This window comes from Saccostrea echinata, unplaced genomic scaffold (assembly GCF_033153115.1).
Source record: "Saccostrea echinata isolate AGI-Se365-2 ecotype Australia unplaced genomic scaffold, CSIRO_AGI_Sech_v1 ptg000022l, whole genome shotgun sequence".
Classification (NCBI taxonomy): domain Eukaryota; kingdom Metazoa; phylum Mollusca; class Bivalvia; order Ostreida; family Ostreidae; genus Saccostrea; species Saccostrea echinata.
This window is the reverse complement of record NW_026889771.1, coordinates 7,358,337-7,375,617: the sequence shown is the minus strand read 5'-3', so window position 1 is coordinate 7,375,617 and position 17,281 is coordinate 7,358,337. Positions and strand designations below refer to the sequence as shown.

At 34.4% G+C, this 17,281-nt stretch overlaps 2 protein-coding genes across 2 annotated transcripts in view; both read left to right on the top strand.

Annotated features, from left to right (window-relative positions):
- Positions 1 to 6,331, top strand: part of LOC133190841 (NAD-dependent protein deacylase sirtuin-6-like) — a 66,660-nt gene extending 60,329 nt beyond the window's left edge. The window contains exons 2-6 of the mRNA XM_061326525.1: positions 4,035 to 4,283; positions 4,405 to 4,491; positions 4,849 to 5,174; positions 5,453 to 5,646; positions 5,803 to 6,331. Of these exons, the coding sequence (XP_061182509.1) occupies positions 4,035 to 4,283; positions 4,405 to 4,491; positions 4,849 to 5,174; positions 5,453 to 5,646; positions 5,803 to 6,001 (1,055 nt within the window). The 3' untranslated portion in view covers positions 6,002 to 6,331. The remainder of the gene's footprint in view (positions 1 to 4,034; positions 4,284 to 4,404; positions 4,492 to 4,848; positions 5,175 to 5,452; positions 5,647 to 5,802) is intronic.
- Positions 6,332 to 12,438: 6,107 nt separating this feature from the next.
- On the top strand, positions 12,439 to 15,423 carry LOC133190839 (NAD-dependent protein deacylase sirtuin-6-like). Its single transcript, XM_061326524.1, has 6 exons — positions 12,439 to 12,562; positions 13,455 to 13,688; positions 13,792 to 13,878; positions 14,093 to 14,418; positions 14,596 to 14,789; positions 15,003 to 15,423. Exons 1-6 carry the CDS (start codon positions 12,439 to 12,441, stop codon positions 15,196 to 15,198), a joined length of 1,161 nt encoding a protein of 386 aa, XP_061182508.1. The 3' UTR covers positions 15,199 to 15,423.
- The last annotated feature ends 1,858 nt before the right edge of the window (positions 15,424 to 17,281 follow it).

The following is a 17,281-nucleotide window of genomic DNA, read 5'->3' as shown; positions in this document are numbered from 1 at the left end:
GGTTCAGGGGGCCTGCCCCCTTTTGTATCCAAAATATACACAAGATTTAATATTTAAATCAATATTTTTTGTGGCTTTGGGCCCCTACCCCGACCCAAAACTGGTCGGGCCCCCTTTTCAAGATTCCTGTATCCGCCACTGAAAAAGAATGTGTTGTTTTCTTGGATGTCGATATCCGAATTATATTTTAATTAAACATCCTGTCTAATATATCATGGGCGCCCATAATAGGACGATTATTTGTTTTTTAAAATAAAGTGGTTCTTACAGATGTTAATAAAACCCCTTATTAACGGCTAAATAATTATTTAATTCACCTAACAAATGTTAGTTTAGTTCTTTGCTTACATAATCTAATTTTTATAAATTAACACGAAAGTCGTGCGATCTTATACAAATACTCAGAAGCACATATTTAATGAACGTATAGGTGAATAAATTTCCTCTCATCAAGTGCTATACGTAATCCCCCATCCCCGAAATAAATAGAATGTTTTCCTTCGCAGTCGGTTATGTAAATACAAGTGAGGATGGAGCTATACAGAGGCAGGTGATGAATTCTGAGAGAAAGGCACTGTCTATTTTATATACATGTACATTCCTAGAGACCTTGTTTTTTGAACCGATGTCAATATTATTCAAAGACCTAGCTAGAAATTCTCTCTCTCTCTCTCTTCGAAATGCAGGCCCGTCGATCATAAAAAAAACGACACAATAATTTCAAATTTTAATAAGTATCTCATCTCCCAAGCCAAAGGCCCAAGTAAGCTATTCTGTTCAGAATTCTTCATCTTTGTTTGCTTTCTCGGTGTATATTAGCGTTATCGTCGTTGTCGTTCTAAAGCTACTTGTAAATTTTTCTCATTTTTATCTATCAAGAACCACTGGGCCATAACAACGAAAATTAACATAGAATATTTTTGGTAAAGTTTTGTTCAAATGAAGGGTCACATCCTCTTTTAACGGATACATGTAGTAAAAATTAGATGGGTTCAGGCGCAGATCAAGGATTTTTTTCCACAGGGAGGGGGGGATCCCAATAAAAAAAATATTTCAACCCAGAAATTTCTTGACGAGTCAAAAAAAGAAACTCTTTTCCCAAACGTGAAAAACCTATTTCGTGTGTGTGTTTGTGTGTGGGAGGGGGGTGTTGACTTTTAAAGCTTCATACCTAAGACTTTTCATACCATTTTAACACAGATCCGCGTTTTCGAGGAAGGGTCCGCGTTTTATAGGGGCGGGGGGGGGGGGGTCCATGGTCACTTTTACTTGGTTTACATGTAGTATATACATTTAACTGCCCCAACCCCCTCTAGATCTGTTTTGAGTCTTTTGGAATCACACAGTCCGTCTGCCTAGCTGTCCGTCTGTACGTGATACCGGTAGTTTGCCCAGGATATAACTTTGTTATGAAGAAAGTGGATGTCATACTTGGTACAAAAATTACTAATGATCCGAGGGTGTGTCATGGTTTTGATCCAACATCATTCCGGCAAGTTCAAGGTCACTGGAAAAAAATAGCAAAGTTTTGTCCGACCCATTTATTTGTAATAGAGAGTCACTGAAAGCTCATACTTGATACAGGAATTGCTTCTGACAGAAGGGTTTACCACGACCTTCATCCAAAGTCATTCCTGTAAGTTCAAGGTCACTGACAGAAAAGTGTAAGATTGCTGTATGTGCTATAATTTTGGAAGCTCATACTTGGAACAAAGATTGCTTATGATCCACCGGTTTGAGATAAGTGGCAAAAATCGTGCCTGGATTATAAATTTATAAGGGGTGGAGGAACACAGGAAACTTTTTCACAGATTGCTAGAGATGGGTTTGTCCTGACCTTGAACAAAGGTTTTTCCGGCAAGTTCAAGGTCACTGGCAGATAAATATTAATTTTTTCCATGCTATAACTTTGTAATATAAAATCACTGGAAGCTTTTACTTGATACAGAGATTGCTTATGCTCCAAGGATGTGTTTTGTCCTTGATCCAAGGTCTTTCTGGCAAGTTCAAGGTCACTGACAGAAAAGTGCAATATTCTTTTTCAGGAATATCTTTGTCATTGAGTATCACTGGAAGCTCATAATTTGTTCAAAGGTTGTTTTTGACCTTAGAATAGGTCATTTAGGCAAGTTCAAGGTTACTGATATAATAGTGTAAAATTCAAAAAGGTCTAGTCGCCCACGTGGCGCAGTGGTAAGAGTGTCTGCTCTAGAATCGTGGATAAAGGAGTTGATCCTTACATCGCAGGTTCGAATCCCTCTGTGGGACGCAGAGACCGATCCTTCGGATGAGACCGTATAAACTGAGGACCCGTCTGGCAGTAGGTGCTGGCACGAAAAAGATCCCTCACTGTTCAATGGCCATGACTGCCGAGTATAGGTCAAAGTTTGCAGATCTCCATCGGCAAATGATGGCGTCTCCATATGATTGAAAAATTCTCGAGAGGGACGTTAAACAACATACAAACAAACAAACAAAAACGTCTATAATTTTTTAATAGAAAAAATTGCATGCATTTGCATTTCACTGAAAATATGATAAATATATCATCCAGAGTGTGTAATGGCCTTGACTTAAATTCGAGGTCACTTAGAATATGATGTTTTGGATGAATAGTCTGAAAGAATACATGACTGTGAATTTTTTATGTCGGTGACATACATATGGTGTTTGCTCTTAACCAGCTGCAGAATGTGTCATGGCTTGACGCAAGGTTATTTGGACAAGTTCAAGTTCACTGACAGGAGAATTTTACATTCTTTTACTGTCTTTCTACTGTTGAAACATTGCAAGTTGATGCCCCTTACAGGATTGATTATAACCTTAAAATGTTGCCTGACCTTGACTCAAGGTCGCTATGTTCTGTCCGGAGCTCCGACGGAAGACCTATTCGTTGCATTGCAACGAGCTCGGCTCTAGTTACATTACTTTTTCCTGTTTGTACAATCTTTGTTTGTACAATCTTTGCCATTTATACCACTAGAACAATTGAATTTTAATATTTTTTATTGGACAACCATTATATTCTGGAAGGGGCGCCTAGACGATTTTGTAAATAAACACTGTCATTGAAAATGTTTAAAATCACAACTGGGAAGAAAATAAACAAATAATCTGACTTTCACTGGTGGAAACACCGCCGTTAAACAGAAAAAAAACATATTTTAGGCATTTTTCCTTTTTTTTTTTCTCCAAGTCAAAAAAATAAATAACATGTTACTTGTTATTCTGCAAATAATCTGTCATGCGAGAGCATGAAAATAAATAAAACAAATAATGGTCTTTCCTTTAATTACTTTGTGATATTAGATAGATAGGTTAGATCGATCGATCGAAGAAAAATCACAGTGGTCGGTGATAAATATGAAAAATATTCAAACATATCAGAACAGAGAACGAGTAAAGCATAAGCGCTTATGTTTTACTCGTTCTCTATGTTTGAATAATTTTCATATATATATATATATATATATATATATATATATATATATATATATATATATATATATATATATATATATATTTGTCATTGTCACAAATGTAACAAGTTTTACTATATATCCTGAATAATGCTTAATCACACCGGAATATAGCATTTTTGTCATTGTCACAAATGTTATAAGTTTTACTATATATCCTGAAGAATGCTAAATCACACCACAAAAAGTTAATATATCACAACCCGGGAAGTGTCTCCAAGTGAAAAAATAATTTGTTCCTTGTTATTCTGCAAATAATTTGTCCCGCGAGGGCAAGAAAATAAATAATACTCTTTCCATTTCTTTGTGATATATATATATATGTATGTATTCATTGTTTTACTATATATATCATGACGAATGCTTAATCACAATGGAGGCAGTTATATCACACCGCGGAAACAGTTATAACACACGCCGGCAGCAGTTATAGCACCCTCCCAATCATCCTCACGTGCTTTGAGAGGGGGGGGGTATGTGCTTTATCTAGTATCTGTTTCTGTTATCACCCTGTTTTCTGTTCAATATTCAGTAAGAGGTGTCATTTCACTATAGAGTTCAAAGTTAACTGGGGTGAGGGTGGAATGGCTATGTTCCATATCGACTGTTGGAATACATTGTGGAGATCGGCCTGTGCCAAAAACCCAGCCAGCACTGTCCTGGTCCTATCGGAAATGGAAAAGGACATGATAAGAGAAGCCGCGAAAACAGCAGAAACTCACCATTCTCTTACAAAAATCAAGGAGGAGGCTGAAAGAATCGCCCACCTCATGAACAAGTCTAACTACTGCATTGCCTTCACCGGTAAAGTAATCAATACTAAGTGTCTTTTAATGTATAGATGATTCATTAACAATTGTTTATTAATTAAATAATTAATGAAAATTTAATAGCTATAAAATACTTTCAATGATTTTTTTTGTAGGTGCTGGTATTTCGACAGCAGCCGGGATCGGTGATTTTCGAGGAATTCATGGCAAGTGGACCACGCAAGAGAAAGTCAAACAATACGGTAATTTTACAAACATTACTAATATTTTACATAAATCAATCATGAAAAAGAGCACACGGCGGGTGTGACCGGTCGGCAGGGGATGTTCACTCCTCCATGGCACCTGATCCCACCCCTGAAGTTTTAGAGGTCCGTGTTTGCTCTGCTCCAAAATTTGTATTGTTTAACTTTTGAGCTTGAATACTGTTCATCTCCAAACATTTCAATAACTAGTAGCTTCGAATTCAATTGTGTTATTTCGATGAAATTAAGAATAAAAAATAGCTGCAAGGTGCAAAAATTGACAATTTAAAATAGTTTAGTTTATATAACAATTTTGAGAAAATAATTAAATGTTGAAATGTTTAACCTAAACAGGTCAGAGGGGTTTATCTAAACAAAGAGGTTTTAGTCTCGTAGACCTACGCCCTACCTACACACATGAAGCCTTACTAAAACTGTTGGAGATGGGATATATAAAATATGTAATCAGTCAAAATACAGACGGCTTGCACAGACTATCTGGAATACCAGAATCGCAGATATCCGAACTACACGGTAATGCGTTCCTGGAAAAATGTGAAAAATGTGGGAAACGGTATGAAAAAGGTGCTCGCTGTAGGGGACAATCCACTGCTGTACCGCCTAAAAAGTGTGAGCGATGTGGCATTAATCATCGTACAGGAGGCGTGTGTTCAGATGAGGTATCTGATACGTTTTACATTTAGATATTCGTTAAAACAACATTTTGTGTTACTTGAATACATGTAATAAACACTTAGCATGAATTGCGAGAAAATTATATATACGTATATATATAGAGAGAGAGGAGGGGGCTTGGCTTATCGCGTCATTTAGATACATAAGATACCGCATTTACAACTGCAGTGCACTATCTTTGATCTAATTCAGGTATAAGGCTTTCAGTTAGATACCCTATTCTTTACATTACATACATGTGTATTAATTTTTACATCATTAGAATTGTGGCGGTTATCTGATGAATACTATAATCAATTTTGGGGATTACCTGGAGGAAGATGTCTTGGGAAACGCAATGCTAAATGCTAAACGGGCAGATCTTGTCATAGCTCTTGGATCCACACTTCAAGTTTCCCCAGCAAACTCCCTGGTGGAAATGGGACAAAAACCAACCCGACTTGTTATCTGTAATAGGTATTGATTTGAATTGCTGATGTAATCCATGACAAGTTTTGTTAACTATGATTCACTATCGTTTTTAATGGTCTGTGGTGGACAGACCAGTATTGCATGCAGGCAGAATAATACGAAAAAAGATTTGCTTATTACAGTTCATTCCTTTTCTTTCAGACAAAAAACTCCATATGATTCAGTTTGCTGTGAGATGGACGAGGACGGACATTCAACATTAGGGTCACGTGTTTTTGGAGATTGTGATAAGCTGATGTCAGAGGTCATGAGACACGTGCTCCCAAAGGAAGAACTGCAAGACTGGGAAGCAAAGCGCGAAGAAAGACTTGTCACTTACGACTTGAAACGCAAACTGTAGACTTTTGTTTTGACTTTGACCATGAAAATTTAAACCTAAGAATGAAAGTTCCAATGAAATGAATTTGTAGGATTTTTTTTTTTTGTGTTGTTTTTTGTTTGTTTTTTTTTTCAAATCGTAATAAATGATCACATGTTGCAAGAGTCAGGGTGCATGTCAGATTTTACATTTAGAAACGTGTGCATTGTCAGTGTCTTGTTTTAGTTTAAATGTTAAAGTTCAGGAATTATATATAACATGTAAAGAAAACAAAAAGTATTTTACTAACAATTATTAACAAACAAGATAAGTATATAAATGGCTGACAAAAACGAACAATTATAATTAAAACATTAAATTAAGCTTTTAATTATAACTCTTGATATTGAATGAATTCATGGTTTAATGGGAGATCTTTCATGTTCAATGGTATGATTTTCTTTACACATCTATATTAAATATTTTGGATTGTTTTTTTCTTTCTTCAATTTACTTATTTATGGAACAAATATGATCTGGTTTCAAATGGAAATTCCTTTCTGTCAGAAGAGCATTGGGGAAGGTAAGGATATATATGACGATACAAATATAACTAATATGTGAGTTGCAGGGTCATTCTTCTTTGATCTCGTCTAATTTTAATCTATAACTGGAAATACTAAATGGAAAATCTGCATCTTCCGTATTTGGACAATAATGTTTTTTTTTAAATAAACATGGCCATATTTAAGTTTGAAAAACTAGCCAAAAAAAAACCGTAGTGTAATTTTTAAGAGACATTTATTTCATTATTTATCATGCAGCCTATACACTTCTCATTTCTGTGTTACTTATTCATGTTTTAAATTTAAATTTTCAGTTAGTTGTTTTATAAAACGAGATAATAAAATTGCCTTCATTTATAACGTCATACATTTATACCCTATCCATTTATTATAGAGATAAAAATTTTGAATTTTGTCATGATCCCATTACTTCTGCTGAGTTATAATGGGAAACACATAAATTACTGGCAAATTCATGCTATTTCAAGAGAGAATCGCGCAGCATGGTCTGCGACGTCATAAGATTGACTCCTTGGAATGAGAAGTAAGAAAACTGCGATTTATGTAGTTTGGTGTAATTAGGATTTTCATAATGAAATATACCAATATGTACTTGATTGCATTTGTGTAACTAAGCAATCAAATGAAACCGGTAGAGTTAATGTAAGGATAGATAGATAGAAGACAAGGAACATAATTATGCGATATATGGGTTCAGCGACTGCTATTATACTGGATTCCAAAACTATAAAAAATCCTTACAAAGATACACAGCGGGTTCCAGTAAATGTTCTACCAAGCCTCTTTCTTTAATCCTCACTAAAATATTTACAGCAGTGAAGGAGAACCTTCAGGAGAACTGTACTACAGTATATTCGATAAGTGGTGTAAAACAGATGTGGATACTTAAAAACTCCAAGGAACTTATAGAAAATGTGAAATCACAAAATTTTACCAAAATCAATAACATCAAAACATACGACTTTTCAACCTTTATACAACCATTCCCCACGATAAATTAAAGACCAGGGATTTCGACATCATAGTGAACTGCTTTTTCAATAAAATTGGAACCTGTAAATATACTTACCTTGTCATTGCTCATTTGCAAAATTATTTTGTTAAAAACGTTTGATTGTAGACACAAGTACTCTGAAGTTGATATTAAAAAGATGCTTGAGTTCCTGATTCACAACATCTATGTAGGTTTTGGAGATAGGTCTTCCAACAATCTGTTGGAATTCCCATGGGTACCGATTGCGCTCGGTTATTAGCAGACCTATTTTTATATTCATATGAAGCAGAATTTATTCAAAACCTTCTACATGAGAAGTAGAAAACACTTGCTGTGGCCTTCAACTCGACATTTAGATATATCGACGACGTATTATCAAATAACAATAGTTACTTCCATTCATATGTCGATTCGATTTTCCCAGTGAACCTGAAATAAAAGACCATAAAGTCTGACATATTCATATTTGGATATTTTGCTAGAAAAAGACTCTTATGGTAACCTAACAATAAAACTGTATGATAAACGTAATGACTTCAACTTTTCTATCGTCAACTTCCCTCACTTATGAAGCAATATACCCTTATCACCTGCATATGGGGTTTTTGTCTCCCAGTTGATTTTATACAAGAGCATGCTCTACGTACGATCAATTTTTAAAACGAGGTAAGCTATTAACCGTCAAGTTGATGAAACAATGACATTAACAGTATCCTTAAAAGTTCTATGGCCGATACAATGACCTTATCAGCAAATACAATCTATCATTATGTCAAATGCTGACTTATGGTTTTCATACTTATTGTTAGGCCATAATTTACACACTGAAATTTCTACGGATATTTCAGTTTACCCGATCATGACAAGAAGCACACGACAGGTGTGACCGGTCGGCAAGGGATGCTTACTCCTCCATGGCACCTGATCCCATCTCTGATGTTTTTGGAGGTCCGTGTTTGCTCTGCTCCCGAATTGTATTATTAGTCCCCTGGTGAAACCGGAGGGGACTATAGGTTTCCTCTGAGTCTGTCCGTCCGTCTGTCTGTCTGTCAGTCTGTCCCACTTGGTTTTCCGCACTTTTTCCCTAAACGCTTGCAGATATTGAGCTGATTTTTGGTATGTGAGTGTATCTTGATGAGTTACAGATCAGGTTTGCATTTCGTTTCGCTTCATTGATTTTTGACGGAATTATGGCCTTTTCAATTTTTAAGGATTTTCCGCAATTTTCTTCTAAACACTTTCAGATATTGAGCTGATTTTTGGTATGTGACTTTACCTTGATTAGTTATAGATCAAGTTTGCATATGGTTCCGCTTCATTGATTTTTGACGGAATTATGACATTTTCAATTCTTAACGGGAACCAGATTACACTTGCCGGTAGGAGACTAGTATTGCTAATGCAATACTCTCAGAATGCTTGTTTAAATGGACTTTGAGCTTGAATAATGTTCGTTATCTCCATATTTCATGTAAAGTATAGATTTTTGGTTAACCAGTTATTTTGTTAAACATCTTCATCTTGTCAAAAATCAATTTTCAGGGAATATACGAGATATTCCGTGTTTGAAACAAATAATTTTTGTTAAAGGAGATGGAAAAAAAGAAATGAAAATGTTAAGGTATGGCGTTATATCAAATAGGGCTTGGTGTAAAATGTGGAGGATGGAGGCTAGTGAGTGCATTAAGGCAACACCCATCAGCCACACAGTTCTAAATTTAGAGGAAAAATCACAGGTACTTGTGGACAGGACCCCCCCCCCCCCGAATATACCCCTGGGTCAAAAAATATTTTTATGTCTTTTTTTCATAAATTATTCTTCTAGTACACATATACAATGTATTCCATAAGAAAAATCCAAATAACAACACAGAATTAGCGTTTTACTAAAAATTCATACTCTCGGAATTATAAAATAGAGTATTTTATAATACTGCGGGTATGATTCTTTAGTAAAACGTTAATTCTGCGTTATTTTTTGGATTTTTCTTATGGAATACATTGTAAATGTGTACAAGAAGAATAATTTATGAAAAAAATACATAAAAATATTTTTTGACCTGTGGGGTATATTCGGGGGGGGGGGGGGGGTTCCTGTCCACAAGTCTGTGAATTTGGTAGGGAAATTGACGAAATAATATTTCTGAAAAATGAGTGAAGTACTTGTCATTGACAACTGAGTCTTGATAAGATAGTAGAAGGCAGTTCGTTTTTTGGGGGGAATATAACTCTTGTGTCTGTTTGCATTACAGACATTTCTGTAAAAATGCTGGTCTCTGAGCCTTTTTATCCAATAGAATTTATCCATTAAATATTAGCACATGGAAGAACATACATGTATGAGAGGGCTATGAGAGTTAGTCGAGTTAACATAATGAAGAAGAGTTTACTCGATTCGTAACCAGGATGTTGGGGTTAAAATGGCGTTGCTTTTTAAAAGTAAATAATATTTATATACAGATAATGGCTGCATATTTCAGCTATCCATTGGCCTTTTACCTTTTGGAGACGCGTCCTGGAATAACAGTACTATGGCTGTAATTGTGGAAACGGAGATGCTCCAAGCGACATGAAAGATAACTATGCGCAAGAAATTTTCTCATATGTCGGTAGCTAGCTCTATCATCGTTTTGTCGAAATAAACCCATTTTTACCAAGTCATCAAGGTAACTTACATCAGAAGGCTGCGACATGTTGAATAGAACTTGTATCCACAGAACACATGATCAGGACAAAAGCAAAGAAGAAAATCTTAGGTACTCATTATCTGCATGTACTATATTTCGTGCATAAAATAAACCACAGGTACTTGTGGACAGGACCCTCCCCCCCCCCCCCCCGAATATACCCCTGGGTCAAAAAATATTTTTATGTCTTTTTTTCATAAATTATTTTTCTAGTACACATATACAATGTATTCCATAAGAAAAATCCAAAAAACAACACAGATTTAACGTTTTACTAAAAATTCATACTCTCGGAATTATAAAATAGAGAAGGTAAGTCACTTCCATTTGTTTACACTGGACCCCTCTTGGATATCAGGCCCGAAATATCATTTACCTAATACATGTCACCAAAATGTGTCATGATAACTTGTTTCGGTAGATATTTTTGTCTTTAATCGTGTCATTTAATTGCACAGGCATTCCATAATAATCCGAGTATTCGTCGTCAAACGTGAAAAATGCTACAGGATTTGGAAATGTCAAAGTAGAAATTACGGAAGTGATGCAAAAACGACACCTAGCGTGTGACTCTCGAGTTCCGAGTGTTATAGAATTGAGGGAAAAGCCAGAGGTCTGCGAAAAAGTTGGGGAAAATTTGGATAAAGAAGTCGAAATTTATTCATTAGAATTTAATTCTGCTTAAGATTTTTGAGATGAGTGAGTGTAGTCGGGGGGGGGGGGGGGTTGTTGTTCCTGTCCACAAGTACCTGTGGGAAAAATGAGTGCATTTAGGCAAGGATATTTAATTTGTATATAAACATGTGGCTGTCAATACTCTAAACAAACAGCCAATACAATCATTCTCACGCCACGTGCATTAAGCCCTCCAGCGCGATGATGTGACGGGTAGCCCCGCCTGCTCCCAACGTACATCAATTGCTAACTACTAACTGAACAAGTTTTTTTTATTATTATTATTAAATAATTAATTAAGATTGAATTCATTTACCCATTCATTTTATCTTTATGAAATAAAAGGGTGAACTGCAATAATAATATTTCTCTTAAGTATCAATTTCATCTTCATTTGGGTTGACAAGTTAAATTTGGGAAATTCCAGGTAAAATCCCAAACAGAGATCAGAATATAATTGCTATCAAAACATATTTCACACCTATTGTTCTATACCTAATTATCAAATGTGTGCAAAACGGGAACACATTCCCAGATATTTATATAGCTATAATTAGAACTTAATTCGGGTTTGACCTCTGACGAGTGGCATTTCAAAAAAAAAAAAATGTGCCCGAAACACCGATCCAGGTATCATGTCCTCTTCCGTCGGTACACGTGATGCTGGGTGGCAGTTACTTTACACACATAAAATAGAAAACAAAAGAAAACAAATCAAAATATCAGAGTTTATTAAATAAATTTACAATAAAAATTTCAAGTTTTCTTCAGAACGTGTACATTTATACGCAGATACTAATCATCTCGAAAATATAGCTATTACAAATAAAACAGGCAATTCCCTATCATAAATATTTTTACCGGGTGAAAGATGGCTCAGTCATACCTTTAAATGTTGGATTCCCTGTTCTATTTTTAACCTTATGCGTCAATCTTGGAGCTGATACATACCAACAATAACAACAAACACAGGGTATTTAATTATACAGTGCAGGGAACTAATTTTGTTACATAAACCATCATCAGCATAAGCATTAGTAGCATCAGGATCGAGCTAGTATCAGGATCAGCATTTAAAAAACAGCATTACCAGGATCAGCATCAGCAAGCAAAGGATAAAACCAGCATTGACCTACATAAAATCAGCATTATCCTACTAGCATCAGAAAATCAATGAGTTTTAATTCAGTAAAAAATTAAAAAAGAAAGAAAGAATATTGGTTAAAGTATTCACATTATTGATACATACTGAGATATTATGATCAAATAATTGTAAAAGGCACTTTTATTGCTTTAAACGGCAATGCTGAAATTCATTATCTACTTCCGGTAGCATGATGCTACTTCCGGTAGCATTGACCTAATTATAAAACAGCATCAGGATAAGGATTACTAGCATTAAATCAGCAAGCAAAGGAAGCATTCAAATCAGCAAGCAAAGGAAGCATTCAAATCAGCATTGATGCTGTAACAAAATTAGTTTCCTGCACTGTATCAATACAGCGAGAGCATTGGATATATCCAGACAAACAAGAAATGGCGACTGGAACAGACGATATTGTGAAATGTTGTTTGATTTCTTGTGATAAAGGTACCATTAGAGAGACAGATGGACATGTGGATGTCAGGGCGTATGCTGTTCCAAAAGAAAAGAGATCAGGTTTGATAACTCAATATCTTAATCCACACTTGACTGTGAGGTTACTTCGTAAGGAATCCGGTATCGGGCTATTTGTAAAATTTTGTTTATACACGTACAGCTCTGGTATGAAAGCCTTTCCAACAAACGCGTGTTTAATTTAATAACAGAATAAAAATTGTTCAAATGAAACTTTAATTACGATTAAGTTGTACATCTCAGAGCATCGATATCACATAATGTTATAATCAATACTTTATGGCTTAATAAATTTATATAATTATTCACAGTACATGTATTTACATAATATATTCCTTTGATGACAATTAGTATTGACACTTTTCATATCTTTGTAATTTCTTTGCACCCTTTGAGTTTAAAACCGGGCTAAATTATCGAGTGGAAAAGGTTTCCTAATTTTTTCATTTACGTATCTTCTTTATATTGTTATAATTACATCTGAAAAAAAAATGTTAAGAAGATTGTAGGACTGTTAGTATTATCATGGATAGCGACCTGTAAAAATACAAACCAGTCCTTACTCTTATGATACAATATATGCATGTATTTTATTTTACTTTTTATATTTTTTGGTCTTTACTTTAACACTCTCTCTCTCTCTCTCTATTTATATAATCCAAGAAGATTGCATAATCGACAATACTATTTTTTTTTCACAACTAAGATCATTCGAAATTATGTTAACATCAATACAGGAATTTGGAAAATAAGAATCAACATACGTCCTAATTTACACTTGCATACGTTTTTGAAACTTTTTTGAACTGTTTAAAAATAATTTTCAATTCAATGTAACTGAAAAAAGTGAATCTATTATTTTTAACGTTTATTATATCACCGAATGTTAGATTTGCAATCAGTAATTAACTACGTGCTATTCTTAATTAAATAGGTTTCCTTGTTAATTGGAATGAGGACGGATTTGCAACGTTCCACGAAGAATGTTGGTTTGCCTTATTTAGGCTGTCTACAGACAAAGCATCAGACATTACAAAGGAGGAAAACAACATGGTGAAGGAGGCTAAAAAGACAGCAGAAATCCATAACTCGTACGCAAAACTTAAACAGGAAGTGGAACACATAGCAAAACTGATAACAAATGCTAAATATTGTATAGCGTTTACAGGTGAGCATTGGTCTAATGTTCAGATATTTTAATATATTAACGATAAAAGAGGTCAGAAACATAGCAAAAAATTACTTGATAGTTTAATATGATTTATAACCAGGAGCTGGTATTTCCACCGCAGCCGGTATAGGAGATTTCCGAGGAATTCGTGGCAAATGGACAGAAAGAGACAAAGTCAAACAACATGGTAAAACGGTTAATTAAAAGGACATATAATAATGATATAAAGGACAGGAATTTAAGAAAGAAACATACCTGTATCAAGATGTATCTCCCAAAACAATTATGAAGTTATATATTTTGTGATGCATTTTATTTCTTTTTATCTAGAGAAGTCTTATACTGAAATTGTTACCAATTATTGAATTCAAATTCCCCCAAATTTTTTTTTCATGGTTTAGGAACCAAAGGGAAATCCAAGAAATACACACGTGACTTTCAAAAGCTCCGCCCAACTTACACGCACGAGGCGATAGTCAAACTAATGGAAACTGGAAAATTAAAGCACGTGATCAGTCAAAATGTTGATGGGCTGCATCGTTTGTCTGGAATTGAAGAAGGTCAAATATCGGAACTTCATGGCAATACCTTTGTCGAAAAATGTGAAAAATGCAATAAACGTTATGTAAGAAATTTCAGATGTGGGGGAAAAGCTACTAATGTGCCCGTTAATAAGTGCAAGCATTGTCGGATTAATCATCGGACTGGTCGTGTCTGTGATGATAAGGTATTACTAGTCTATATTAGTATTCAGTTCCAAACTTAAATAATTCTTTTTGTGATAAAATAAAGTACTATTTTGTGAATCAATGGAAAAGGTCTCTTTCATGTAAGGGTAAGAATTAATCTTACGAACTGTCGACCACTATGAACACGGTTAAACTTATGAAACTTGCTCTTCTAGAAGTGTAACGGATACTTGATGAACACCATAATAAACTTCGGGGATTATCTGGAAGGAGATGTATTGCGCGGCGCTGAAGAACACGCTGAACGCTCTGATCTTGTTTTGGCACTTGGAACAACACTTCAGGTTTCTCCAGCAAACGACTTGGTGGAAATGGGTGAAGAACCAACACGTTTAGTCATCTGCAACAGGTATATTAAATGCAATTTTTAAATGCCGGAAAAAGTGAATGAAAAAGCCTTTTTTAAAAAACCATGATTCCATTTAGATGGAGAAAACTGAATGTTTTTATTAAACACGTACTTCTTAGAAATTCCTAATATGTATTCAGCTTTATGTTAAGGTATGGCCTAGTTTCAAAGAAAATTATCTAGTTGCATCAACATGTATTAACTGTTTTACAGACAAGTGACTGATTATGATGATACTTGTTTGGAGCTGGATGATAAAGGAGTTCCATTGGGATCAAGGGTCTTCGGAGACTGTGATAAGTTAATGCGTGAAGTAATGCGATGTGTTCTTCCAAAAGAGGAACTGACAAAATGGGAGCAAGAAAGAGATGTTAGAATGCTTACATACGACACAAAACGAAAATTGTAGAACTAACAGGATAAAAAAAATCATTCCAAATTATTCTTTTACTTACAAGCATTTAAAAAAAAAGTAACAAGCAGATGTCGAAATTTCAAAAAATTTGCATTCTTCTTAATGTAGCTTAATCAGTGCTACTAATGCGCATTAAAATTTATATGTATATTCTTATTTTATACCTTCTGGGAATTATGAAGAAAATTCATACTGTTATTAAACCTTCTCATTCATACAAATGGGCATTAATATTTTATATGTTTAATACATTTATGTCTTTGATGAATTATGTTAAATATTATTGATACAACAATAATGTACGTCTGGAGTTTTTTGTATTATTTTTTAAAGACATATTTTACATTTTTTCCTCTATATTATGATGCAATGCATTATTACAGTTATGTACTTTTTTTTATCCATAACAGAAATACGGATGTCAATAAATCCAAAATAAACTCTATTAATTGGCTTTTTAATATAACAGTAATATATACATGTTTTATATATTTTATACACAAATACATGTAACACGGCAGGATTCAGTCAGTGATCAAACCTAGATGTATTGTTGTTAACTGTATGGCACAAATGGATCTTATTGTTCAAGCTGTTTTCACAATGGAGACTATTTTCTCAGCCATTGGACTTGCTGAAGATGGAATTTGTCCACTAACAATTCTTCCCCTTGTCTGAAATTCAAGTTAACGAATGAAGAACAAATTGATCCACGAATCTAAGAAAATATCTATGGTCCATTTCAACTCGGTAAACGTGAACCTTTTTAGTACAATTAAATGACCGACTAGTCTGGGGATTTTAATCCATTTTTGTTTTTGAAAAGGGTGTGAATATACTACACACTGGACTTCCTGTCGATTAAAAAGGAATTCAAGGCATTCAATACTTTCAGCACCAAGGGTATCAAACAACTTTAATTTCGTCAGTTTCCTATAATATTATTTTAACACCATCCGCATTCATTCGCTTAAACCTATGTCAGTCAATAAATACTTATTATATTACCTGCACGTTAACTTGAAAATTCTCAGCTCCCACAAAGTTGTCCTCAGCTCTCTGAGTGTAGTTTCCAGCAAAAATGACATCGCCTCTTTGAGTTTCATGAATTCTTCTTCCGCATTTGTGAATGAAGTAACGTTCTGGCTCTTGACAATGCTATCTCCATTTGATAATTTCACCGGTACTAAACCTTCAATAATGTTTTTACAAATATTAAATCTATGAACTGAGCTACTCTAGAATATCGCTTTAATACCGGCACTTTGCTGTTTGACTCTAGGGAGAAGTCATTTATAAATGAGGTATAGCGCACTTGGTATACGACATGGCCTACAATATACAGTGCATTTACAAACATTCAAATTATTACAATATTTTATTATATTTAATAGATCTAGCTATGCAAATCGTTCCATTACCTGGCAAATATAGTCACAATCATCTCAAGCAAAGACAATGAAATTTACACATTTTGCATGAGATATATGGAAAAATATTGAGTGAGCATTGAAAAAAAAACCCAGATTTATGTATTTGAACTAGCTTAAATCAGAGAAATCTAGAATGGGTTATGTTCTTTTGATATCTAAGTATACTGTTATATTAAAATCATTTTGGTTTATCTTGGTCTTAAGATTATATCAAAAATTGATTTTATACTTCAGTTATCCCTATTTTCCGATAGACCGGACGCAATTCATAGCGCTCCGGATTTCTATGTTCACAACTGTTTATAAACTTCAAATTAAACATGTAACACTGTAAATATTTAGTGTTTAGTGTTTGGTAGTTTAGTAGTAGTGCTAGTTGTTTTTGTTTCTCTATTTCCTTTGTTTTTATGACTTCTTAACTTTTTTCTTTGTCCTGAGGAAGGGACAGGTCGTCCCGAAAATTTGACAATTATTATTGTTCGTGTCGTTGGTCATTTTTTGTGCTTTATATAAATTTCCATCCGTGACCTTGTATCTACTTAGTAGATCCGACACTTAGGATATTACAGTGTTGTTGGTTTTTAGTGCTATATATATATATATATATATATATATATATATATATATATATATATATATATATA